The 27,512-nt window shown below is 33.4% G+C and overlaps 1 protein-coding gene across 11 annotated transcripts in view; it reads left to right on the top strand.

The window, feature by feature from the left end:
* LRBA (LPS responsive beige-like anchor protein) overlaps positions 1–27,512 on the top strand; it is a 722,446-nt gene that overhangs the window by 426,752 nt on the left and 268,182 nt on the right. For 9 of the 11 annotated variants that reach the window (XM_038558983.1, XM_038558984.1, XM_038558982.1 and 6 more), the window contains 3 exons: positions 13,916–14,076; positions 21,897–22,043; positions 24,594–24,730. In XM_038558983.1, the coding sequence (XP_038414911.1) occupies positions 13,916–14,076; positions 21,897–22,043; positions 24,594–24,730 (445 nt within the window). The remainder of the gene's footprint in view (positions 1–13,915; positions 14,077–21,896; positions 22,044–24,593; positions 24,731–27,512) is intronic. The other 2 variants (XM_038558989.1, XM_038558988.1) reach the window with 1 other exon arrangement.

The raw sequence follows: 27,512 nt of genomic DNA, 5'->3' as shown, positions 1-27,512 counted from the left end.
TAAACTCATTAGTTTTTTATTCCTGTCTTTTATGGTATGGCCAGGTCCCAACAATTCTTTTATACTTCATTTTCTACTGGGGTCAACCAAAAGGACTGCTTCCAATTTTCTGACCTCTATACTTTTGCTGAAAAGCCTACAATGCAATCTTCTTCCTTGTATATCAATTGAAACTTGACCCCTTCTTATGGATCTTTCTCAAAAATCTCTTGCTCCTTAAAGCATTTCCTGATCTCTTTAAAACATATGTGATCACTTACTCCTTTTTTTCAATTTCCAAAGCTCTGGATTTTTACTTTTCTTATGGCATGGATCTTATTGCCGTATAATTCATTGTTTGCTTATTTTATCCCATTTATTAGGTTGTAAGTGCCCTGAGATTAGAGACGGTTTTCCTTATATGAGTATCCACTATAGGTTCTCAACCTTTTCAAATAGTAGTGGGCACTTTAAGAAATATTTTTAAATGAATATAATTAAGCCAAAACAGGACTGGTCATTGCGAGCCAGACAAATTGAAATGTAGTAAAGAAAGAGGAAAATAAATCACTTCAGAATGTGAATAATTGCTTCAAAATTGAAAGTACTACAGAGTTTCCAGGAGATGACAGCAACTATTGAAAGAAGTGGCTTCCAACTGTCTTAAAAACCTGGAAGTGTAACATAATAAGCCCTTTTGTCCCTGTGGATGAGGAGCACATACTTTTCACTAATTTATCTAGCTTGCAAAGCAAGTATATATTATTTCTTTTATGCTAGTTAAAATCAGTTATTTGCTTTCACCAATATTTTCTAAGAGTTTTGGATTTAAGACAGCAAGTATTGTATAATGCCGCTGCATTTAAGCCTTTAAATTATTTATTTAAAAATAAAAATGTCCTACTAGGGCAGCTGATATTTCGTATTTTTCTCTCTTCTTATAACTTACCTATGAACTATCTTAACAACAACAAAAATGTGATATAGAGGCCTGAGTTTGAGAGAAATGGAAGTCCTAAATGCCAAAGCAGTGGTTCTTGATTCTGCTATTCCTTCATAGATGTGCTTATAAACTATGTAGTACTTCTGTATTTGGGGCAAGTAGTCGGAGCTACTGAAAACATTCAGTGAATATTAATCATTCCCAAGGTTTTCAAATGCTGACTTGCACTACACAGTACTTAGTATTTACCTTACTTTTACTTATCTGTTAAAAAGCAACAGAGCCTTAAAACACTTTATCGCCTCCCCCTGCTCCCTACCAGTCTAATATTAAGTCATGCTATTTCAATTTTTGGTGAGGCTAATGCTGGAAAATTTTTCCAGTTGTTCTTTATTGTAATGTGTGATAATAGTCTTTCATATAATTTATAAAGAGGTTTTGGTCCCATTACAATCTGTCATTTTGTAAAAGAGGTGTTTAAACTTTATAATAATTTGTCATAGTGAATCTGTTAATGAGTTTAATATGAAAATCCCAGCCACAGCAGCATGGAAGTAGCATTACTAAAAATTTTTGGTAATGGAAAGCCACAGATGTGAGTTCTAGCTCTGTTTCTTAGTAGCAAAATTGGGATTTAACTTTTTAAATTGGGATTATATTCCTAACTTAAAGGATTGTTTTGAGAATCAAGACCACATGCAAAATTCTTACTGGAGTGCCTGATATAATGTGGGCAGTCAGTAATCTTTAGTTCCCATCTCTTTTCCAGGAGCACAATATAACCTACCTCTGAAAAGAATGAGATCCTATCTTTCTGAGACTTCTGAATGTTCTCTGCATGCACATTGTCCAGCTCTATGACTATTTACTAGAGTGACCCTATAGATCAGAGACTGAAGACAGTCTTCAAATATAGTATAAGCCTCCATTCTTTCTTTCTAGACATGTTTTAGTACAAGTTGGAAACTCATATTATTAAGCAAAGGGGCTAGATTAATTAAACCTATTGATTAATTCATTGGGAAACCAAATTATCGTCAATATTAGTGATGTGGAAAGCAGGGTAAATTGGGTTTCTCAATGAATCAATGTGTAATAAACCATATATTAATTTATCGAGGTCCAAAAAGATCGCCGGTTTACCATTCCTACTCAACTCAATCATCCAAACCAGCCTGTTCATTTTCCTTAACCTTTCTTATTTTGGCCTGCCAGCCAAATCAGTCCTAAATCTTGAGTTCAGTTTTGCTAGCTGTTCTTTCTAAGTCTTGTTCTTAGATTGCTGAGTATAGCTGAGGGACAGATCCCACAGTTGTACAGATTAGTGTCACTCTAGATGAATGGTTTCCAATCTCAGCTATACCTTCCTTCATAACAACTTAGCCATCCTTAAACTTCCTTTAATCAGCTTTCTTTCATACTCAAGGCAACTCTTCTAATTTTTACCCCAGTATTCTATCCTTGTGTCACAAACTTGCTGTTGAGTACAGAAAGTAGAAATAATCAGGCCAAAATCAGATTCAGTTATTCTTGTCTTGAACCCTAAACACATTCAAGTACAGAGACAGAGATTTTACATACTTCCATCTTGCCACAGAGAAGGAGGTGACTTTCTCCACTTCCAAGGTAGTTACACTCTGTTGACAGGATCATACCTCTTCTATCTTTTTACAGTGCTGTGACTGCCCTTCTCCCACGTCATCTTCAGTCTTGTGGTTTTTTTTGAACTTTGAATTTTCCCTCTGCAAACATGCTTACATATATTCTTTACCCTCTTTAAACTACCACCCTACCTCCCTAATTCCTTTCGTTGTCAAAATTTTTTTTTTCGAAGTCAGTATTATCTCCACCAAAACATGTGTTCATTATTATCTAGTTTTCCTTTCACAACTGTAATCAAATTGCTGATGGCATCACCAGGAATCCTTGTATCTGTTAGATGGTTTCAAAGGCACATAATAAAAAACTGGCTCTAAATGAAGTAAAATTAATTTCTTCATTCATGAAGAAGTATATTATCCTTTAGTATAAAAAAGTATAAGTGTGTAAGGTCTTCGGGGCAGGTCTTCAGCTCCATTTTTTTTTTTTTTCCCAGTTCTGGCTGGGTAAACTTTTACTCCACTCTGTCTTCTTCCTGGTTATGTTATAACTCCTGGCAACTGGGTCTAACATTTCCTTGTTTCAGCCCATCAGGAGAAAGGAAGAACTACTGTCTGAACCACTGAATAAAAATTTAGCATTTCAGATTGGTGAAAAATGATTGGTAGGCAAAAATATGCAGTGGTTGTTTTAAAGCTTGATTCTGGAACCAATCACTGGCAACAATGTCAGGATTGTCATAGTTGGCTTAAAGTCAGCTTTCTGCAAATCATCCAACTATTTGAGAAGGAATGCTTGAGCAAAATTATAATTGTTAGGAAAGAATAATTAGGAAAATTGCACTTCTCAGGAAAGAGGAAAGGGGAGAAAAGCGAATGCTATGTAGGTAACCATTGAGTACCTCAATTTTCTAGTTATAAAATCCAAGATTCCCCTCTCTCAAATGGAAACAATTCAAATATCCGTTTACTCATAAATGGATAAACAAAATGCATTGTGAGTGAAGTACTAATACATGCCACAACATGGATGAACCTCAAAAACATTTTAAGTGACAGAAGCCAATCACAAAATTCTACATATTGTATGATTCAGTTTTTTTTTTTTTATGCAGTTTTTATAAAATGTCCAGCATAGGGAAAACTTTAAAGTAAGAAAGCTAATCATTGTCAGGGCCTTGGAGCTAATTATTATCAGAGGCTGTTTAAGGGCATTGTAATCAGGGCTTGCTTATATTTTTATTTTTAAATAATGTTTTAAGTCACTGGTAATACCACTTTAAGCAGGTGCTTTTATCCAAGTAGTGGCATGTAGAAGTAGGCACACTTCATTATTAACTAAAAAACATACATTTATATAGCATTTTACTGTTGAAGCAATTTCACATACTCCCATTTCTTTTGATTCCTCACTACAGCCCTATAAAGTGAGCTAAACAAGTTAAAATTATTTTATGTAAGGCAGTAGAAGCACAAAGATGATAAATGATGTAGAGGTCATAGATCTGGTATATGAGCGAACTAAGGTGATTAATTTTAAGTCCCTTACAATAAATGAAGCCAAGATATCTTTTTATCCTATGAGAAATTATAAAGATTATTGGTCTTTAATATAAATAACTGTAAAACTTTAGCTATTATGTATCTTATAGTATGAATTAAATATAAAAATGATTATTTTTAGGAGTCTCTCTTAAAAGGTAAACTCAGTTCTGGGGTGTCTGGATGGCTCAGTTGGTTGAGCGTCTGACTCTTGGTTTTGGATCAGGTCATGATCCTTGGGGTCCTGAGATGGAGGCCTGTGTCAGGCTCCATGCTGTGCAGGAAGCTTGCTTGTCCCTCTTCCTCCCCCTCTGCTTCCCCCATCTCTTGCTTGTTCTCTCCCTATTTCTCTCTCAAATAAATAAATAAAATCTTTAAAAAACAAAAAAGGTTAATTCAGTTCTTTGGTACTTTAGAGATAACAGGAAATGTTTTTTTTTTAATTATGTATTCTTATAGATCTTAGGCTCACCAAATAGTTCCAATATGAATAAAAATGCCGTTTACCAATCAGAATTTGTCTCTTTTTAAAACTGGTCCAGATTTAAGATCCAAGCCAGAGTGAACACATTCACCTACCTTCTGCCCTACGTACTGTGAAATTGTCTACATGTCTATTCTCATGGAAGGGAAAATGGGAAATAACTGTTATGGGGTTTGGGATTTCTTTGGGGAAAATAAACATATTCTAAAATTAGATTATGGTAACAGTTGCACAACTCTATACTAAAAACTGTTGAATTGTACACTTTAAGCAGGTGAACTTTATAGCATATAAATTATATAGCTTAACACGCAAAAAAAAAAAAAATTAAAGCTTTCCTTCACTCTTCATCCTTCTAAGCAATTTTTTTTAAGATTTTATTTTTAGGTAATTTCTACACCAAACATGGGGCTTAAACTCCCAACCCAGGCATCAAGAGTTGCATCCACTGACTGAGCCAGCCAGTCACCCCACCCTTCTAAACTTTTTTATGCAGAATTTAGTATTGCTGCCCACTTACTGCTTTGAAGAGGCTTTGCTTCTTTGTCTTTTTTGGCACCATACTATTTTGGTTTCCTTATTATCTTATGATTGTAAGGAACACTTTTTTCTGTTTCAGTGGTACTTCTTCTTCTGCAGTGTTTTAAATATTAGAATTTCCTAAATTTCCTTTTCATTTTTTTCCTGTCTTTTCATTATAATTTTTTCTGGATCTAGCACATACCTAGCTTATACTGAACACTCAGTAAATTTTTGTTAGATAAATATCTAAATTCCTCAACTCCCTACACTGATCAGTCTCCCAATTTCATATCTCTAGCCCAGACTGCTTTTTTGAATTCTCAAGTTAAAGTGATTACTTAGACATACCTGCCCAGACATTATTAGGTGTCCAGGACATGGTTATTCTCCCAACCACACCTACTTTTTTTTTTTTTTTTTTTCCAACCACACCTACTTAACCTGTGTCGTTTCAGTTAAATAGCATCTTTATCCCCTCACGGCTCCTTTGTCACAAGCCTCAATTTTGTTCTCATTATCTCCTTTTTCCTCACCCTTCCATATTGAATGTCTCACCAAATCTTACCTATCCCACTTTAGAGAGGTTTCTTGAATCTTAGCCTTAGGCTCTATCCCCCCCTGCCTTTTTTTTTTTTTATATTGTTGCCATGTAACCTAAAAGGCTGATCATATTAGTCCTCTATTGAGAAAACTTGTTGACTATAAGATGTAAAGATAACTACTTTGGTTAATTATACAAGGCCTTTTGAAATCTGGTTCTAAACCTGTGTTTCCTACCTTAGCTTTTGCCACTCTGAGGCTGCCTTGAAATGACCTTTGTTACCCAAACTTTGTAAGATAAGGGTGCCTTTATGCCACTGTCTGTGCTCTTTCTTTTGCTTCGAATATCCTTTCCATTTTGTCCAGCAGACTTCCGTTTATCATTTAAATTCTTTTAAAAAGTCAGCTTGTTATTTAATTGGTTATTTATTAAGTGCCTGCTTCATTTCAGTTACTGTGTTTGGTCAGTGAATTAGATAGACACAAACTCTTGTCTTCATGGAACTTACAAAATAATTTCTCATTAAAACCTTCATGAAATAATCCTCTCGGGCAGGGTTAATTAGTACTTTGATCATAACTAAATAGTATCCACTGCATTTCTAGAGGAAATGTCATGTGAAAAGCACATTGGCTTTGAAGTTCATAGGCTTATTACTTACTACTGATGGGCAAGACTTTGTGTCTTCATCTTTAAGGTGAAAATAACTATTTTGGCAGGGCTCCTATTAAATTTGGTAATAATGTGTATAAAAGAGCATGATGTCTAGCACAGAGTAGCCAAATGCAATAAATTTTTTCTATTTTATAGTTGTATTGTTTTTGATATTTGATGATTTTAGTGTTTTGGTTATAACATAAAAAATTATAAAAGCGTTATTCATATGGATGTACCAAGGATGGTATATAGTTGGCACTAAATAGATGTTTGGTGAATTACTATTTTTTTAAATCAGATTTTTGGGGAAAATAGATCAGATTTGTCTAAATAGTATGAGGTGAGTTTTAGGGATTCTAGTATTTAACAACATCATTTATTTAAAGTTTTTTTTAAAGTTTTTTTTCATTTATCTTTTGTTAGAGTTTTAATTTGTAGTATAATTTACACTAGATTTTTATTTTCTTATAACTGTGCTTCCTGGTTAAAAATGCTAAGTGAATAAAGAAATGACTAATAGGCTAACAGCAGCCAGGAAAAGTGTGGGATTTTTTCTTAAAGAATTGACCTTGTTGCAGTATTATGTTTTTGTAAATTATTCTAAATAACTAATTGAATATGAGTCTCTAAATGTTTATAAAAGCTAAAAGAATATAATACATTGAATAGTACCATGCAGAAATTCATAATTACATAAAATATAATTTTCCATAATTAAATAGTATATGCAATTCTCTAGTGACTCTATATAATATCAAATATCTATATGAGGCTCAATAAGGAAATAATTCTGCTTTAGAAGGTGTCTCCTTTTTGATCCAAGTAGTTGAAAAGTTTTTTTGTGTGTTTTGTTTTTCCTTTTCTTTTCATTAAGACAGCACAGTGCATAGATCACTGCCATTTGATTTATAGTTGGTTCTTGGTTTTAGGTAATATTCTTTCTGTCTATCTGCATGAAGGCACAGCGGATTTCAGTTTGTGAGATAAAGCATTCTTTTATATTGTATGATGCCCTATAGTACCTGAACATTATTTCACCAAGATTTATGCAGAAAGTGAAACCCTTCTAGAACTTAAGCACTTTCATCTTCTAGCTGACAGTACACTGAAAATGTTTACTCCTTTTTAGAGGTTACCATTTGTTTAACTTGTAGCTAATATCTAGCATGAATTTTTAATCTAAAAATATAAAAATGAAAGTAAACCAGTTATAGGAATTTTAAAAACAGGTAATATAAAAATTTTAGAACAAGATATGAAGTACTAAAATTGTGTAAGATTTAGAACTTTTCTGTAGCCAGAAGAATTTATTGCTGACTTTTGTTAAGGCTATCAAGATTTATCAGGTATTGTCACAAGAAGTGGGTTAGATGGAAAATGGGAAATTTTTCTAATATAATTGCATTGTGACAGTTATTCTTTTTAAAACTAGCATTCTTTTATTGATATAGACCCAAGTTACATTAAAATGACACAACAGTAAGATGGCAAAGAATATATCTGACTAATTTGAATAAGTGTCAGCTTTAGGTTATGGGATAATTGGAATACATATGTAGCTACCACTGCTTTTAATAATTAACACTATTTTACTTTAATAGAATAATATAAAAAATCATCTACTTTAATAAATCAATATGAACTTAATGACTTCAGTGAAATAAGTACTAATGTTTTCCTTTTGTCCTTGATTGCTTTATTCTGTGTATTCAGTTTTGTCTGTTTTTTGACTTTTTGACAATGTGCTTATTAGTCCCGGTCTAAATACCTTTTCTGCTACTGATAGCATCGAAAGGGCCTTATTCTGTTCTCTTTCCCCAATGTTAACTCTGGGAAAGGAGGAAAGGAGCCTGACCTCACCCTGTCCTCCAGTTAACCACGGACTATAGCCCTTCCTTTTGTCCCACATATGCAATGACTTATATTTCACTTTTGTAGTTTATTTGAACTCTTTGTATCACAACATGAAGTTCAGTTGCATATATGGACACAGGCTTGGGAGGACGGGTCCTGCGTCCTTCACTGTAACATGTTTTACTCACAAATAAAATTCTATTTTTTTTAAAGATTTATTTATTTATTTATGAGAGAGAGAGAGAGAGAGAGAGAGAGGCAGAGACACAGGAGAAGGGAGAAGCAGGCTCCATGCCGAGAGCCCGACTTGGGACTCCAGGATCACGCCCTCGGCCAAAGGCAGGCACTAAACCGCTGAGCCACCCAGGGATCCCCACAAATAAAATTCTTTAAGCAGTTTCCTTGTCTAAACTTGGATAAAAAAAAAAAAAAAAAAAGAAAGGAGCCTGAGCATAGTATGGAGCAGGAAAAACATAAGCTGCTCTTATAACACCCTATCATTCTCAAGGGTGTTCATATAGAAAACCAAAATGAGCATTGCACAAATCCAGGAGTGCCATTTATACAAATTTTGATGCAATCACTGCCCCCTGGAGTTGTGCAGTTTAGTAGCCATTTAATAGAGCTCTGCTCTATTGCACCCAGTTTTTTTGAATTCTCATTTACTTTCACATCTGTCTTCCCCATGAGGCCAGGAGAATATCTTAATAATCCTTGTATTCCTAACATCTGCTCAAGGTGAATAAGTCATCGTTATTAGAAATATTTTAGGATTCTGTTGCAGGGATCCCTGGGTGGCGCAGCGGTTTGGCGCCTGCCTTTGGCCCAGGGCGCGATCCTGGAGACCCGGGATCGAATCCCATTTCGGGCTCCCGGTGCATGGAGCCTGCTTCTCCCTCTGCCTGTGTCTCTGCCTCTCTCTCTCTCTCTCTCTCTCTCTCTCTCTCTGTGACTATCATAAATAAAAAAAAAAAAAAAAAGGATTCTGTTGCAATATTTACCCATTTGTACATTGTTATTGATGTAATTGATGGCGGAGCCATCCCCACCCCATGAAAAGTTGTACTTTTCAAAACAAAATAAAACAAAAACAAAACAAACAAAAAACCCTGAACTCGAAGTCTTATAATTTACATGTGAAAAATAATAGGTTATTTATAATTGAGCCATTTAACTATTAGAGGAAGAAAGTGTATCATACCTTAGTTATTGGTTCTCTCTTTTACTTCTATCTTTTCCATCTGATTCTCATTTGGGTCATACTTATTTGTTTTCCTTCATCAGATCACTAATCACATTGGAGCTCAGAAAGGGAATTAATAGACTACCTATTAATGCTTGAGTTGTGTTTCTCTGTAAGGTATACTTCAACAATCTATTTGATTCTGTTCTTGTAGAACAAAATACATATTCTGTATATTAAAATGACATTGTTTTTTATATTTTTATGTAGATTTTAATGATATGCTAAAGGTATGTGTATACAAACACATGTGAAGGTTTTTTTTAAGTATAAAAATAATAAGATGACTCACACTTATAATTGGGCAGCCCCGGTGGCGCAGCGGTTAGCGCCGCCTGCAGCCTGGGGTGTGATCCTGGAGACCCACATCAGGCTTCCTACATGGAGCCTGCTTCTCCCTCTGTCTGTGTCTCTGCCTCTCTCTCTCTTCCTGTGTCTCAATGAATAAATAAACAAAATCTTAAAAAAAAAAAAAGACAATTATACTTTTATTGTAAATTTAATCTCAGACTTTGAAATTAGGTAAAAAAAATTGGGGGAAATCATTAGAAAGAAAAGTTAGAACATTTAATTTTCATGTCATCCACAACTTTTCAAAGACGTGTATTTCTATTAAAGATTTTAGTACTTGGAGGGTGTGCTAATAGGGGACCTAACTATAGCACCTTTATACAGAAGGCTTTATTTCTAGATGTTATGTGACCTAGCCCCGCATCCTTAATTTGATTACTTTTGGGGAATCTTTGTTTTAATTATTAGTATAAATGGATATAGGCTAAGCTTGTGATGTGGTATCATATTAATATAATTTTTTTAGATCGGTGCATATGTATAAAGGTATACAGTGATCCATATATATATGTATATTTGTAAATTCTCAGAATACATAGTTTCTCATCTTACCCATGCTTGTATTTGATCAACAGTTGGTTTCCCCATACTTCAAGTTTTTAAAATTTTTCCATCTATATCATTGGTGATAACACCAAAAAATATACAATAACTTATTTAGTTAGTTTATGACCTTATGGGAAGACACTTGGCTTGATTATACCAAATTTGTCAACTTCTTATCCTGTTTTCCCCTACAAAGGGCTTTTAGGAAGGGGTAGAAGTATTGCTTAAATGAGAGTGAAGTCTTGGGACACCTGAGTGACTCAGCCATTGGGCTTTGGCTCATGAAGTGATCCTGCAGCCCCAGGATCAAGTCCAACATCGGGCTCCCTGTATGGAGCCTGCTTCTCCCTCTATCTATGTCTCTGCCTCCCTCCTCTCTCTTTGTGTGTCTCTCCTGAATAAATAAATAAAATCTTAAAAAAAAAAAGAGAGAGAGAGAAACTGAAATCTTTATGTGAATGTTCAAAACTTATAGTAAGTTGGTGATTGAAACCTATACATTCCCCCTTTCCAATACTGTTCTAAAATGACAAAGCAAGCCTCGTTTTTTCAGTGATGAAACTTAATACTATATTATTGGAGGGAGCAGGATTGGGGGATAAAACTCTGAATATTTAAGCCTAGGTCTATTTCTATGTAAATGACTTTAAACATGCTAGTAATTACCCTTATCGAAAAAAAGTAAGTATGACTTTTTTTCCTGAAGAATATGTATTACTCTCAGCATCAGAAATTAGATGATAAATGCAATTTTTTTCCAGATAAGGCTAATAGCTACTCCATTATGAGTAAGTTCCTTGAGGGTTTGTATCCTATATCACCTGGGATGGTGCTTTATAATGGAAAGACTCTCAAGAAAATGTATTGAAATTTTTGGGCTCTAGGATGATTTTTGTAACACATTCTAGATCTGTGTTCTGAAATAAGTGATTTTTGCTTTATCTTCAGGTTATTTTAAATTGTTGTTTACAGGAGGTAGACTACTTGTATTGAGAAAGGTAGTGTGAGATAAAGCTTCAGGATATTGTAAACATTATCATGCTGGGGTATAAAGTTCTTTCTTTTTTTTTTTTTTTTTTGGACTGTATCTAAGTATTTAAAAAATTTTTGGTATTACATTTAGATATGAAGATGAAACTTACCTTAAATTTTTTTCTACTGTATGAACAAATTCTCAGTTCCTGATACATTGGTACCTTTGTGTCAGCCAAAGGTCACCCATTATGAACATTTTTGGTTAGTATCAAAGAGCACAAAAATAAATATCATAGTTCTATTTCTTCCTAATTTTAGTTATTATTCTTATACATATTGTCTTTGGGTTACTTGTTAATTTGTGAATGATGTTATAATTCTGTTTTTTCTACTATATGACAAAAAATATCACACATGCTTTAATAGCTGTTGGATTTGACTTCACCCTCATGCATTATACTAGAATGTATTGTTACCTAATTTAGTAATAATTTTATAATAGGAGCTTAACATCTCTTATACTTTTAATTGTTATCAAGAAAAATGACATCATTTAATTTGACTCAAAATTCAGAAGGATGGATGAATGACAAATTAATAATTCACCACCTTTGCATAATACTGAAGCATAGAATATTAGAAGGATTGATGGCAGAAAAGGTTAACAAATTTTAGCAGCTTTCATTAGCTTTACATCGTCATATGTTTGTGGTGCTGACTGAAATAGGCTTTGTAGGAGATCTCAGTCTAGGGAACTAATTACTTGTGCCGATTGCTGCACTGATGAATAGACCCCTCATTGTATCATTCCCCTGAAGACGAGGAGCAGCCTGTGATTCACGACTGCATCCTGGCTGATATTTGATAATAATTTTAACAGATAAATGTAGGTAGGCAGAATGATGGAGTGCCTATCCAAGCTCCATGACTATCAAAGCCATACACATAGCCATCTGTGTACCGTCTTTTTGCCTTTCACCTAAGGAGAATTTTATTTTATTAATTGAGTTCAAACAACTGTTGTGTTTTCCTTCTATGTGTACACTGTAGGTGCTTCTTAGTTATTTTTAAATGGTATTATAATAATTACCATTTAAAATGTAGACAGCAAAATAAGAAAGAAGAATAAAAGAGCTTTTAATCTTTCTCTTTGAGGACTGCAATTCTTACACCTTTTTTGTATTCCATTTTGGTTACATTGTATCTCCTTTATGCATGGTCAGAATCAACAAAGGAAATTTTTGATGTTCTCATTGTGTCCCCAGCTTTCTCAGAAAAAAAAAAATTGGATTGCTGTTATTTTTCTAAAAATATTTTCTTCAAATAATGTACTGTTAGTTGTTTATGCTTTTTTTAGTCTGAGATAATTTTTAATTAGTAAAGTACTTATTTACAAATTATTTTGAATTTCTAAAGGTAGCATCTCTGAAACATCAAAATAAGAGTAACTTTTAAGTGGGTATTTTGGAACTGTCAATTGGTCAAGACTAATATATCTAATAAGCTGACAGGTACAATTTTATTAGCTCATGAAATACAAGTGCACTTTAGTTTTGCATTAGTCATTCCTTACAGAAGTTTTGATTACAAATTTTTTTGTTATTAAAGCTTACAAGCTTTCATGCTGTGTATCTTTAGTGAATACGTGTATTCTGCAGGGGTTTTTTTTTTTTTTACTGTAACTGAAAAAACTTCATATTAGTGTTTTTCTTATAAAATATTTTCCAGCATGCTAGATTATGATTAGTTAATAGGAGAGAAAGTTGACATTTATATATTACCATATAAAAGGTCTACATAATTGGGGAAAATATAGTAGAACCCTTTAAAAAATACATTTCCAAAAGTATGCTTTTGATATAGCAATTATTGCACATCATATAGCATGTAGTTTTTAATTAAATATAAAAACAGGCTACATAAAACAGAAATCCAATCTGATTTGCTTGAAAATAGATTGCTATTTCACTCTATAGGAATGGTTTATTTAAAAACAGTAAATGGAAAAGAAATGCATTTTCTTGTGTTGTTCTAAGCCTCAGGGGCTAAATGTAATGAATATTTTAAGAGATTATTTTAATTAAATTCCTGCACATCTAAACAGAGTAATATTTTATTATCACATACATAACCATGTAACTGAGATATTCATTAAAGTTAACACTTTCTGGACCAAGAATTCATGGTATGATTTACTGACCTTGTGCAAAAAGGCACAAATTAGGAAGAAAAATGAAGGGGGACAGACTTTGATTAATATAGGTAATGCTATACCATATTTATAATAGCCTTTTCCCTATTCTGGTTTATAAATGCAGCCACAGAGAAAGGTGCCCTGCTGAGGCTGAAATGAGGCTGAAATCAGAGCACATGCCACTAGAGTGTGGGGAAACTGATCACACTGTCAGCAATTCATTTTAAAATGATGTATTTAGTGCTCATTTCACCTTCCAAGAAAAAGGAAAAGGAGTTCCTTAGACTGCAAGGTGATATTGTTATTTTCAAGGACATACCTAAGTTAAAGATTGCAGAAAAGGGGAGTGTGAGGTGGAGGGAGAATTAAGAGGAAGGGGAGGGGGAAAAAAAGGCAGAGCAAACAAGGAGAGCTTTATGCAGAAATTCAGTGCTACCACGCTGTTTGATAATTGCTAACATATGTGGCTTCTCTGTTTCATTGTAGTCGTCCTCGTGAGTTCTGGCGCCTTGACTACTGGGAAGATGACTTGCGGCGCCGGCGACGATTTGTGCGTAACCCTCTAGGATCGACACATCCTGAAGCGACACTAAAAACAGCCGTGGAACATGGTCAGTGTATAAACCACTCCTTGCCAATAGCAGCAGGTACAGTACTTGGTAATGAAGAGCATAACTTCATTATTACAAGGCACTGTAAAATGGTCCATACTACATTTCATAGTTATTCACCCCAGAAAGAGAAGTTAAATTTTTTATAGTCAGCGAAAGGTCCTATTAAATTATGATGTCAAGTATATTTATTTATTATGTTACACATGCAAAACTTACTTAACATAGACCCTTTGTTTCAGAGTGGGAAGATAAAATATTTCTTTTTTTAAGTGACACATTCAGCTTTGAGTAAATTAATCCAGGACGCCTGCCTTAAATCCATGAATATCAGAAAGACAGCATTTACAAACCAAATAGGTTCCTAGGTTCTGTTGTGGGTATATGATTTTCCCTCAACTATGGTACTTTAGCATGAGATTATGAAGTGGGAGAGATGGTAATAAATGTCCAAGTGCCTAGATACTTTCTGAGCCTTGATTTGTAGTTGGTTGTGATAGATGGCTCCTGGAAAAAGAGAATAGACATTATTTTCATATGTTCCTGTTCTGCATCATCCTGTTATCAGAGCGTAACAAAACATTTTCCCCCTTTTTTGATATAATGCATATCACTATGATTCAGATTAGACAGAAGCCTGATGAGCAAATTGGAGAAAACTGAAAAAGTCCTTTGGATTTAATAATATATTCTCTTTGATCAGAGGGTTTCACTTAATATTTTTTAACTTTTGAAAGCCATTTAAGATACGCCGATTATTTAGGGGGAAAAGCTCCTTTCTACATTAAAATAATCTTGATTTTATAAAATATAAATTGGTTATTTTTAATAAGATAAATAGTTTTAATTCCCTTTTTTCAAGGTATTGGTTTAACATGCAGCAGTTTATGGTTAAATGATAGTATGTAGTATACAAAATAATTGTTAAATTACATTCAGTAAGGATATTAGGAATTTAGATTAAAAGTCTGTGATCTTAGGTTTGGCCTCAGTCAGGCAGCTTAACCTCTTGCACTCAGCCTTAAAGAGCCATTTCTGGAAGAAAATGTCCACAATATGTCATCAGATATAACACCAAATGTGACATCAGTCCTTTAAAATAAATGATCATACAGAGAATAGTCAATAACAAAGTGATCTAAAAGCAATAATAGTCTGAGGGCCCTACATCTTCAACTACAGGAGGTGGGGAAGGAGAATAAGATGTAGAATTAATTAGGCCACTTTTGCTTTTAGGGTTCATGTGCTTTTTATGTGGTGCTATAGATTCTAGAGTTACATTTATTTTCTCCTTTCTTTTTTTACCCCCTTTTGGCTAATGATTTTTACATTGAAAAAAATCAGCTTAATTTTGCAGTTTTATACTTTTCAGTGAAACAGATGCTACCATGTGCACTTAAAATTTAATAAGTATCTTTCTGTCTTCAAAACTGTCATTTAACATTGAGTTGTGAAGCCTAAAGTCTGTCAGTGACAATAAAAATGTTTTCATGAAAATTTTTCCTTTTTTATACCTTGAGAGGGGGACTTGTTTTCTAAAATTATACATAGGCCTAAATTTTTTATTCGAAAGAATCATTAGTAACTGGATTTAAAATTTGTTGTATAGATGTAATATACAGCTTATTAACATCCATCTTTATCAAAAATAGTACATGCAACCATTTTGGGAATTGCAGAATTTTTCATAATGAATAAATTTGGATTTTACTATTATTAAACTTTGCCTTTTAAAATAATATGTGAACTTTTTTTTTTATGTGAACTTTTTTAACGCTAAGAAGCTGGCCAAAAAATATTTATTAGCAATGCTTACTGTCATTTAAGACTTTTTTCTTATCCTGCATGGAAACAGATTTCACTCTAATTACTCTAAATACTAATTGAAAGGTTAATATAATATTAATTTATTACATTTAGAGAGAGAAGTAAAATTAAGCATTTTATGTAATTCCATCTTATTTGACAATATTCTACATGAATCTTACAATGATTAGTATTTAAAATACTTCAAAAGATTAAAAACAAAAATTTAAACTTGAAATCTATTTTTTAAAAAACTAAACGTGTAGAAGGTGCTTCAGTGATCTGCCAATTAAGGAGATATGTCCTATTTAGTATAACATCTTTTTGATAAAAGATACAAGTCTTTTGTCATATTTTGTATATACTTTTAATTTTAAATAATAATTATTAGACAATTTACAAACACAGCATGTAGATTATACAATGGTATAGTTTCATGTCAGCATAATTTATGCTAATTCATTATATAAGCCAAGAACTTAATTTTTTAGTATTTTATTAAAGTATCTTGTAGTTGACACTCAATTTTAATTTTGTGTTAATTATGAAATTCTTGTTCTTTAGCCTTAACTTAATAACAATAAATAAGCTAATGAAAATAAGCATTAAAAATCAAGTTAGCAAAACAAAACAGTTAATGTGATCAAGAAACAGTTGAAATTACAGAATTTAGCACGGATAAATACTATGCTTCAGTGTTGAATTTGAATATTTAAAATAGATATTACTGAGGATAGAGTGTCAGTTTTAGATTGTTTTCAAGACTTCTCACCTTTATTTATAATTGATTTAACTAAAGAGACTGGATGTTGTTTAATGCATAATCTTAAAACATCATGAACTATGTTATTGTTATCAAAGGGAAACATCTAAATAGAAATGCCGTTGGAGATTAGTTATGTATTTTAGTAGTAAGAGCCATCTTTTTTATAGATTGATTTGATTTGAAGGAAAGCCTCTGGTGTAAAGGTGGCAGAGTAAATACCTAAAGAGTGATGTTCTCTGTTCGGGCAATCGATACTAGCCCCATGACTCTACTTCTGGCTACCTTCTAGTTAAAAACAAATTTTTTAATTCTGACAATTTAATTGCCCTTCCCAAGTTCACATTAACTTGCTTGGGGAAAAGGACCTTAGGTAATTTTTCAAAGAGAGACCCTCCAAAGTGGTTATTTATAAAAGTCATTTTGTAATGGGAGATTTCTTTAACTTTGCAGAAACTAAGTCATATTTTTAAATTAAAATTAATACTTCCTCTTATTATCAAATATTCTTTATGGAAATTAGCAGCAAGCAAAGGTGGGTACTTGATTCTTGAGGGCATTTTCTTGCATTTTATAGTTTAAATTTATTAGAAATTAGTTGTAATGATTTGTAACATTCTCCTAATGCACAGGGGCCAGTTTGTCAGTTATTTATTATCAGAGCATTTTAGATGTGGAAAGAACCAAAGGCTAGTCTATTCTAACTTTATTCTTTATCTATAAGGAAACTGAGGAAACAAAAAGCCACATAATTCTTGGTAGATATTGGACTAAAGCCCAGGTTAACTGACTAATCAGGATTTTCGTATTGAAATGCTATACAGTCTTCTAGAATTCATTGTTAAATATAATGGAAACTTTACATTTAAACTAAAGCTGTGTAAAAAATGTTAAGTTGGTGGAAAGATTGGTTAAAATAATAAATAAATAATAAAATAAAATAATAAATAATAAAATAAAATAAAATAATAAAACAATTTAGCAGTAGAATCCTATTGAATTCAATGGATTTTTATTTTGTAGATGAAATAATAGAAATATATTTCACTAATAGAAATATATAAGGAAATTTAATATAGTTTCAGAAGTATCTTGTAATCATATCAAATGATACAAGTAACTCATCTGGTTTTCTTGGGATGACAGATCATATAAAGATCCGAAATCATACCATTCTCTCATAACTTCAACAATGTCAGATACTTTTGCTTCCTTTTTAGGATCAACATATATTAGATTCTGTAACTAAAACTTTTGAGGAACCCATGATCATTAGGAGATGAGCTTGGCTTGTTCTCTTAATCTCCTAATTAGATGATTTTGTAGTTTCACTAATGTTTCTAGAATAAATTGTCTTGACTTAGACCCCTTTGGAAATTGCATAAAGTTTGGGATAGTAGTTATGTATAAGATTTTCCTTAATTGTCTTGTTCAGAATAAGCAGTTATAGGTACTTCAAATCACAATAAATGAATACCCATATTCATTTTTTTTTTTTTTACATTTAAGGTCATTTTGTTATTCCAGTAGTAATTTTTTTAAATGGTTAATTCTTAATATATAAACTTCTTTTACTGTAATACGGAGTATTGTTGATTCTATTTCACTGGTACAGTGGCCTTTTAAAGGGGATTATATGTCATAGGTGGAATAGTTTTCTGTATTCTATTTGTTTTAATTTTACTTAGCTAGTTTGTGTTGCATAGGTAAATCAACTCATGCCTAGTCTCTAAAGAACTTGAACTTTACATTTTGAGGACCAGTCTTTCTCTGAGCCCTCTCATTGCTCTTAGCTTCAGTGAATCAAGTCATGTTTCAAAGAAAGCATTTTTGACATATTTCTCCAGTTTTATGTAACAATTGCAGTTTAGTTATCAAGTTAGGGTAAATATTAAACCAGAATAAAACGTGAGACTACATGAAAGCAATGTTAGTAGTGAAATGAAAAATTTAAATTGTTATCATGTTTGGTAATAATTTTATTAGCCACAAAGATCTGAATTAAGCTTTGAAATGGAACCAGAAGTGTATTCTAACTTCATCCAATTAAACTTTTCATACTAGTGTGGAATATACTCACAAAAAATATCAAAACAGTTGGTACTGGTTTTAATGATTGATTGAAGTAAGGCAAACAGAAGTTAAAAATACACTTTCCCCAGCACATATAAACATGATAATTATCTTTTATTTTATGCTTGGGATAGTTTTGTTCTAATTTTGAAACAAAAAAAAAAGTTCTTTAACAGAGAGCTATTAGACCACTGAGAATTGAACACCAGCGCATGTGGTGTGTGTTAGAGTACTGTTGGTAATTTTACTGCTGCTAACTTAAAATCCTCAAGGGGGAGTTAATTACAGGAAAACCATTCTAAATATCAGTAAGCTGCATATTTTCCATGACAAGAGGTTTTTCAGTTGAGGTTGAACAATTCCAGAATCTGAGCTTGTAAAAATAAGTAAATAAATAAATTAAAGTGGGTGTTTGTATGCATATAGTAGACTTATAGTACTTCAAAAATTTTTCATAAAATTTTATTTAATTCAAAAGTTATTTTGTTTTAGTATATGTCAGTATGATGAGAACATATTAAAAAAATTTTAAGTTCCAGTTGGATGGGATAACAAATTATATTTTGTGGTCATTTAAATGAATGAATTCATTTACTGAGTTATTTTAAACCACTGCATATTGCTACTTGGCTACTCTCATTTTTTGTAAATGTTTGCAGATTAGAGGGCTTTTTTCCTCCCTATCCCCCGACCCCCAAAGTAAGCTTGGTTTACGTGTACTTCAGGACATGTATGGTAATAATCATATAGTAATGAACAAGATATTGGATTTGGTTGTTTTCTGATGTGTTTGTCATATGCTCATCAAATTTAGGTTTGGAAATTAATATTTTTGTATTTATTATAATTTTCACTTAACCGTTTTTTAAAGGTTAAGTTGAAAGAGGGAACTATGAGAAACAAGAATTACTAAACTAATTTATAAATTATGTATACACTGATATTTGTATAGTGGTTAAGATACTGGTACCTTAATGCTTGGATTTCAATCCTGACTCTACTTTTCACTAGCTGTGTTGTGTCGGGCAAATTATATAGCCTCTCTGAGCCTGTTTATCCATCTGAAAAGGTGAAATTAGCAGGGGTTTATGAGAATTATATGAATTAAATAAGTAAAGTGTTTTGAACATTCCCCGGCACATGTTAAGTGTTATTCCAGTATTAGCACTATTATTGCTAGTAATATTATTAATGCATTGAAGAAGGAACTGCAAATCTAGAAAAAGAGAATGTAGCATTGATTTTGTAGTAATATCTGATTGGCAATTGTTAATTTATCATGATTTGCTTTATAAGAAAATTAGAAGATAGTGATTTATCTTGTCTATCTCAGTGACCAATTTATTTTTAGTAACATTGATAGTAAACTGGAAAACATCTTGTTTGGGTTCAGGCGAGTGTTTATTGATTTCATTAGTAAGGAAATACAAATATATGAAATATAAACAATTATATAACAACTTAATGCTATTTTCCAAAAAATTAGGGGGTTTTTGGTATATTTCTTTGTGGCTTAAAAAATAAAGGCATTTTAGTTAGATACTTTTAATTTTTAAAAAATATTTATTGAGACTCTCATATGTGTATGGCACACTATGCTTGTTATTTGTGGGTATGAAGGAAAATAAAATTTGATTTACCCATGGAGGGTATTTAAAGCTAAATATAGAGAGTTTCTTCCCATGACTTCCCTACTTAATATGAAACCACTATTTTCTTTTAAAGTAGCGTCATTAGTATTGTACATAAATGATATACATTGTGAACTCACAATAAATATGATAAAAATAAACTTTTGCTTTTGTTATCCATAATCCTACCTATTAAAATCAATGAAGCTTTGATTCATCAAAACATTCAATACCATACATGTAGTTTATTTAGAAAAAATTATATAGATAAATATTAGTCATGTTACTGCAGACAGTATCCTTTCTGGGTTTGGGCCCTAATGCCTAGGCAGAAACTGCAGTGGAGCAAAAAGCCTCGCTAGCCTTCTGATTTCCATATCAATAGCTACTGCCTGGGTGGATCAGGTGCTTTGCCTCCTGGATTTCCCTAGCTGGAAACCCGGGAATATCAGTAGTGCAGCAAAGATTCTAAACTTTTCCTTACATAACCGCTGTGAGTTTTTAAAAATTACAATCCAGGATTTAGTATCTGTTTTTATGTATTTCAGAAGGAGAAAGCTGCTCAAAGCAGTGGGAGTTACCCTGGGGAGGAATACAGGGTTTTGAAGGCAGAATTTTGAGTTTCAGTGTTTTCTCCATTCAGCTGCACCTTTGCTCCTCTTTTTGGTTCAGTTGTTGGCTGTAGGTGCTCCACAGAGCTTCTTCGTTTCCTAGATTTGGTGTATCGTTTTCCTCTTTCTTCTCCTTTCTGACTGCCTTTTCACAATGGTGAGAGTCTGGTGTTGCTGCTCCCCACAGGCTGCTCCAGTTCAGGCCCTGTAAGACTGCTCAGACACCTCTCCTCCCAAGCTTTCTGTTATGTTTGCCCCCGGGGTGTCTTAGCCTTTTAGTTTAAACACACGGAGGAGGTAGTGTTTGAGCCGCCACTTAATTTCCACAGTGTCTTACTCTTGGATATTTATATAAAGGCTGACGTGGGGGTCCGGGTGGGGTGAAATGTGGGCAAGGGCAACATGAAGGCAGGAGGGAGGATTGGAGTTATAGCTTTTTTGATGTCAGCTGTGGCTTCAGTATTGGGCTTATATCCTCATTGGCTTTGGATCCCTCTTAGCTCTGACCCTTCTTACGTCTAAATTTCTTTCCACGCTCCCTGACCATCTCATAATATTTTGTCAGTATAATCATTATTTGCAGGAATGACCAGCCTTTCTTATTTCTCAGTATCAAGTAGGTATTGTTTCCAAAACTGGGTTCTGATTTTTCCTGCTAATTTCCCCAAAATGTGCTGCCTTTGAACCCTCTCTTGCCCTAACTGTAAGTAAATAAATGGTTTGGTGAGCGGTGCAAGGGTCAGATTTAATGGGATTAGGGTGCTTGTTCAAGGTAACATTAGACTAGGCTTGGGGAATCACGTTTGTCAGAAGGAACATGTGTGCCATCCCAGTCACTTTCCCACAGTGGATGACTCTCTGTAAAAATGATTGACCATCTTTGGCCACCTATCCTTACCTCACTTCCCTGCCCCTCTGCCAAAGTACTCTTCCTCGGAGCTGATGGACAGCTTTGTTTCCTTTTCATTTCAGCTGCAGATGAAGATATCCTCGCTAAAGGAAAACAGTCCATCAAGAGTCAGGCTTTAGGAAATCAGAACTCAGAAAACGAGATCCTCCTGGAAGGCGACGACGATACTCTGTCATCCGTGGATGAGAAAGATTTAGAGAATCTCGCTGGTAAATTCAGTGGTTGTGTGGATATTTCAGCTAGCTCTGGGCTAATAAGCATCTAATTACTTACTTTTTCATCTGTAACCGCTAGGACTACCAAGTTTACACACCTACAGTTACTTTACATAAAGATTGTTTTTGTTCTTCCAAACATTTTCACCCTAATCTTCAACACTGTTTCCCCCTTTTTTCCCCATTCTTTTCAGTTTCTTTACCTTCCTCATCTTTTTCTTTTATGAATAATTTTCACTATACAGGAAAAAAGTTTAAAAGCAGCATTAACAAAATTGCTTCACCCATGGGAGTTTACCTAATCTCTGTAAAATGAGAGCTATAAGTAAAATTTTGCCAATTGTTTTGTAAATAAAGCTTGGAGGCAGATGAGCTATTTGCTTTGATATAGAGGTCTTAGTGAACATGCTGCATATCCATTTAGCTCTCTCAAAAAAATCCATTCCAAGAATGCTGTGGCTTTTTACAGGATCCACATATTTTACCTGATGTAGGAATTTTGATTTGCACTCTGCAGATTTTCAGTTTTACTTCCCTTATGGGAAAAATTCTCTTGTTTAGCCTGAAATTTTAGTCATTCATTAAATGCCTTTTTTCTTTAATGCCTATGGCTCTCTCCCTCCAGGAGCAAAGTGTGAAGGATTCTACAATTTCCGTAGGTGAAAATTATACGATCTTCTATTTTGATAATTTTAATTTAAGAGAAAAGGCATCAGGAATTGTTCATTTATTGATATATTGCAACCTGTGAATTATAATGCAGTGAATTATAATGAAAAGCAAAAATAGAGGATGGTATCTTCTCTGATGACCATAAACCTCTCTAGAAAGTAAAATAAAATTAATTGGAGCACACTGTTAAGGGTTTGGGGCTGGGTGTAAAGAGTAGGCAGACAGTAGGATTCTCTAGCATTTTCCTTCATATCTATTTACCCATTTCCTCCTTTTTTTTTTTTTTTTGCTTCTGTTCTTGCTACTAGTAATACATGCATACAGTAATAGAGGTGAAAGGGGAGTTTAATTATATAATCTTGACAATGGCAATAGGATTAAGAAGTAATCCACACTAATAAAGTGGTGTGGGTTAGAAATGAAGTGGAAATTGTCAGGGGTCTTCTGTAGGACCTGGGCTGCCCTAGCTCCTGCAGCTGTCTGCTTACCCTGTAATTGAATGTCTGAGAGTGATTGAAAAAATGTTATTTCTTCTCAGGATTACATGCTAATGTACAGAGGGCAAAGGAGACAGCAAAAGAACACATAGCTGCTTATTTCATCCATTTATAGGGATGAGCTTTGGGAAATCATGGCTGTTCTGCAGCTATCTGCTGCCCATCTGCAAACACAATGTATTTGTACATTGGGAATAGAGGGCAAAACCTGCTCTGATCTCCACAGAGCATCCCTTCTATTGTCCTACTGGCACACATTAAGATTGATGTGAGATTAAGGACCAGCATCCTCTAACAATCGATGGAAATGTCGATTCATCTGAATTTTGAAACACTTATTCACCCATTGATTACCTGAATAGGTGTACCATGTTTATAGGCACTATATTAATTCAGAACTATAAGTGCCAATCTTCTTTTGCTGTTTTCTTCACTTATAGGATTTGTACAGTCAAGAACTGGCATGGGATTTCAAATTCTTACTCTTTGTCTTTCTACATAAATATATATATTTATTTATTTATATATATTATATATATATGCAATTATTATTTTTAGTCCTTTATTTTAGGTTTAGCTTTAATATACTTTATGCTGTTCTATTTGTAGTGAATCTATTGTTTTCAGTAGCAGGCTGATTTGTCTCTTTGATAAGCCCTGTGGAGATTTGATTATTCCAATAAAAATTCATTCACTTGGAAACCCACCCTCCAGCTGTTTACTCCCAGAGTCCCTGAACTACACTAATATTAGATTTGGAAGCATTGAACAATATTTAACAGTGGAAAGGCAGGCTTAGAAAAGAAGTATTTTTACCAATCTTTCATGGGGTAAAGTTGTTATAGAAGAGGTTTTGTGTCAACCTGGCACAAAATCTTTATCAGAGAATATGGTGTAACGTTTCTCACTTCACTAATAAGCTAGTGATCTTTTTTTGTAATCATGCTTCAGCCAAACTAAGCTAACCTCTGGCCTTGGAAGCCTATTGAGTCTTCCTTGCTCCTGGTGGTTGTTCCATGTTGTTTGATAGCCTGGGGCTTGTTTTCTAAATGGAATGTGGAAGGACTTATTTAGGCAGAGCCACCTTCTTACTAGGAGATTAGACCAAAGCTTTGCAGACTCCCTGTAAAATAATTGCAGCCTAGTTTACTGTTACCATGAACCTTCTACTATAAATCTCTTAGTAGGAGAATCCTAATAACTCTGCATTTTCAGAGGAAGATTTGGGGTTCACAGAATTTCTAAGTGTAGACAATCTGGCAGACAGTTTGGTGCTAGAGGTGATAATTTAAAAATAAAATTTCTGCTTGAATCTATTAGATTTTTTTGAAAAATGTCATTCCAATTTGTGTGGCTTGTCTTTTGCTTTTGGCAGGTCCTGTTAGCCTGAGCACACCGGCTCAGCTTGTGGCCCCCTCTATTGTAGTAAAGGGCACTCTTTCTGTCACCTCCTCCGAACTCTATTTTGAGGTGGATGAAGAGGACTCTAACTTCAAGAAAATCGACCCCAAGGTGAGAAGATGAGGAGTGGGTTTCCCTTTTAAGCTTTCTTTTCTTTTGATGGGATGGTGGGCTGCTGTTGGGTAGTATTGGCACTGATAAAATCTGACAGACTTCGTTTGAATTTCTTGCTGAATTGCTTCTGCCTATATGCAAGGCAGCGATCTTCTTTAGCTTATGATTCCCTTACCAGCTAGTTAGATTATTGAAGTTCATTTAGATTCAAAAACAATTTCCACTTAATTGCGTTTATCATTAGCTCATTCTGGGGTTGGAGGAGAACCACAGGGAATATCGTCCATAAATATATTTTGCCACAAAGGGTCCAGGGTGAATTAAGCTACAAAATTCAGTGAGGTTGAGGGTGGAATTATTTTGTTTAGCCTTTATATTTTCTGGATATAATACCAATATATCACTCTCCTTGCTTTGTCCTCATGACTTACTACTCTGTTGTGCACGCAAGCATGTCTTGTGTGTGTGTGATACCTCTGTTTCCCATTACCTATAGTCGATTTTACAAGGCACTGCATAATTTCCTATTCTTAAATGAAAATGTAATTTCCCCTTTAAAATGTATTTCTGATTACTTCTTAGACCTTGGCAACTTTATTTTACTAAGAAACATTTGTGGCACAGCCATAAAGCCAAAGCTAGGTTTATTTCATGAAAGTGAATGGTAGAATTTGTTCTGATAGGAAACAGTCTCTTTTAAAAGGAGCAAAATAAGCAACCTGTAGAAGAGAAGTGGCTTAAAAATGGAATTATTTATTTTATAGTCTGATAGCTGGTTTGTACACACATATTTTGAGTTTATTGGTGGGAAATTCTTTGGTTTTGTAATCATGTGAATTATTAAATTTTAGTGATTTAGAAGTATTTCAAAGCAATCATTGATGAAAATGTTACAATTTTATTTAAAACTTTACAAACAAATCATCCCTTGTCTTACTTGTGTTTCTAGCACTTCATTTCAGAATTGCTGCCTTTTTTAAGATAGGATTTGGTAGGCTGTATGAAAGGAAGGCTGTGTTGGAACTGTTTTGATCTCAATAATTCAGCTAATTCACTGTAGAGAAAACTTTAATTGTGAAATTACATCAACTGGAAAAATTTCCTACTTTGTTACCTGGCTGTAATGTCTGAAATTGTATTTTCATTTCTTTAGGAAATGAAGGTAACCAAAATTACCTACACTCTCTAATTTATGGTACTTTGTATGTTTGAGAGGCTAAAATTTAATTCAGAATATTCTATTATGCTTTTGGACATATGCGGCATAGAATCTAAAATATAATGTAATTTAAAGGTGCCTAATATAATTGTTCTCAAGATTAGGATCTCTGCCAGTCTTTGCAGTAAGGCTCTTTACAGTTATTTACTCTCTTTGAGAGAAGTTATACCCTTTATTTCTCTCTGATTTTATTCTGTGGAGCATCATTAAATTTATTTTTCCCCTACTACTTGTGTAATACAAAGATCTTTTAGCCTAATTACAGCATTTGTCTTGTACACTGCAACCTGCCTAATGTTACAGAAATCAAAGTTTTGCTAATTTAAAATCATTCTTAAAATTTTTCAGTTACTGGAAGAATTTTTTATTTTGTATAGACATTGGGCTTAAGGTATTTTGTAAATGAGGATACTTGTGTTGTGCTTTTCTTTTTTTTGTTGGTGATACCTGCATTAAATGAGGTAGGGGCAAAATACTGAATTTGGGGAATTGTTGTTCTTGTCAGAACTTAAAGACTTCTTCCTGGGATCTTTGGAGGGAGATAGTGTCTAACGCTGTAAATACTTGCATGCATAAGAAAAAAAAAAGGTCATTTTTAAGATGTCATTTTTATCTTTTAAACTAAACACCGTGCCCTTAAATCATTTCTTTGTCAATGTGAGCACCTACTACTTGCTTTGAAAATGTTCCTAAAAATCAGAACATTTTCCCCAGAGAGTAGTTCATTTTTATTATTTAAAAAAATCAGTATATTTGTCTGAACCACTTAGTATTACAGTGAGTTTGTTTTACATCTACAGGAAGAGAGATCAGAAAAAGATACAGTGTAGGTTGAAAGAGTAGAGATTATTTCAGAACTGATAAGATCAAAGTTTATATTTCTAAAACAAAACTATTTTTACTGGAATTTTTACCAAGGAATCTGAGAACTGAAGCCTCTTTTGTCAAGTGAACTAGACATCAGATCCCTCAGTACCTTTCTTGTTTCTCATCCATCTATGCTGTCCTGTGGATCATCCGTCCATACACTCCCTCCCCGACACAAACTTCTTCCTCAGATCTTTAAAATTCCTTTTTAGAACATTTTTGTCTACATATCTCATTCATGGATTTTTCAAAAAATTAAAAGCTGAGTAATTCAAAGAATAAATTTTAAGTATTAAAGGGTAATATCTGACATGTATTCTCTACCTGTGCCTCATCATTAGCATATCTAATGGAGTATACTAAAGACAATATGAAGAAGACAAACCAAACCAGTTCCTTTAGGATACTTTCAGTTTTACTAATTATTTTATTTTTATTCATTTATTTCCCTTGTATTAAAAAGAAATCTTTGTTAATTAGTTGAAGTGTTGAAATAAGTACATTGGATTGTTAACTTAGAAAAGCAGGAATAATATACTTTTGCTGTTTGTAAATTCTTGAAACTAATTTTCTTTAGTTATAAAAATGGTATCAAAACCTTTCTTGTTTCAATTATCTATAAGCACCTTCTGAAATAATTCTGGGAATTTGATTTAAAAAATGATCATAGTTATGTCATTTGTAACTAAACCT

Source organism: Canis lupus, chromosome 15, assembly GCF_011100685.1.
Source record: "Canis lupus familiaris isolate Mischka breed German Shepherd chromosome 15, alternate assembly UU_Cfam_GSD_1.0, whole genome shotgun sequence".
NCBI classification, from domain to species: domain Eukaryota; kingdom Metazoa; phylum Chordata; class Mammalia; order Carnivora; family Canidae; genus Canis; species Canis lupus.
This window is presented reverse-complemented; position numbering and strand designations above follow the sequence as displayed.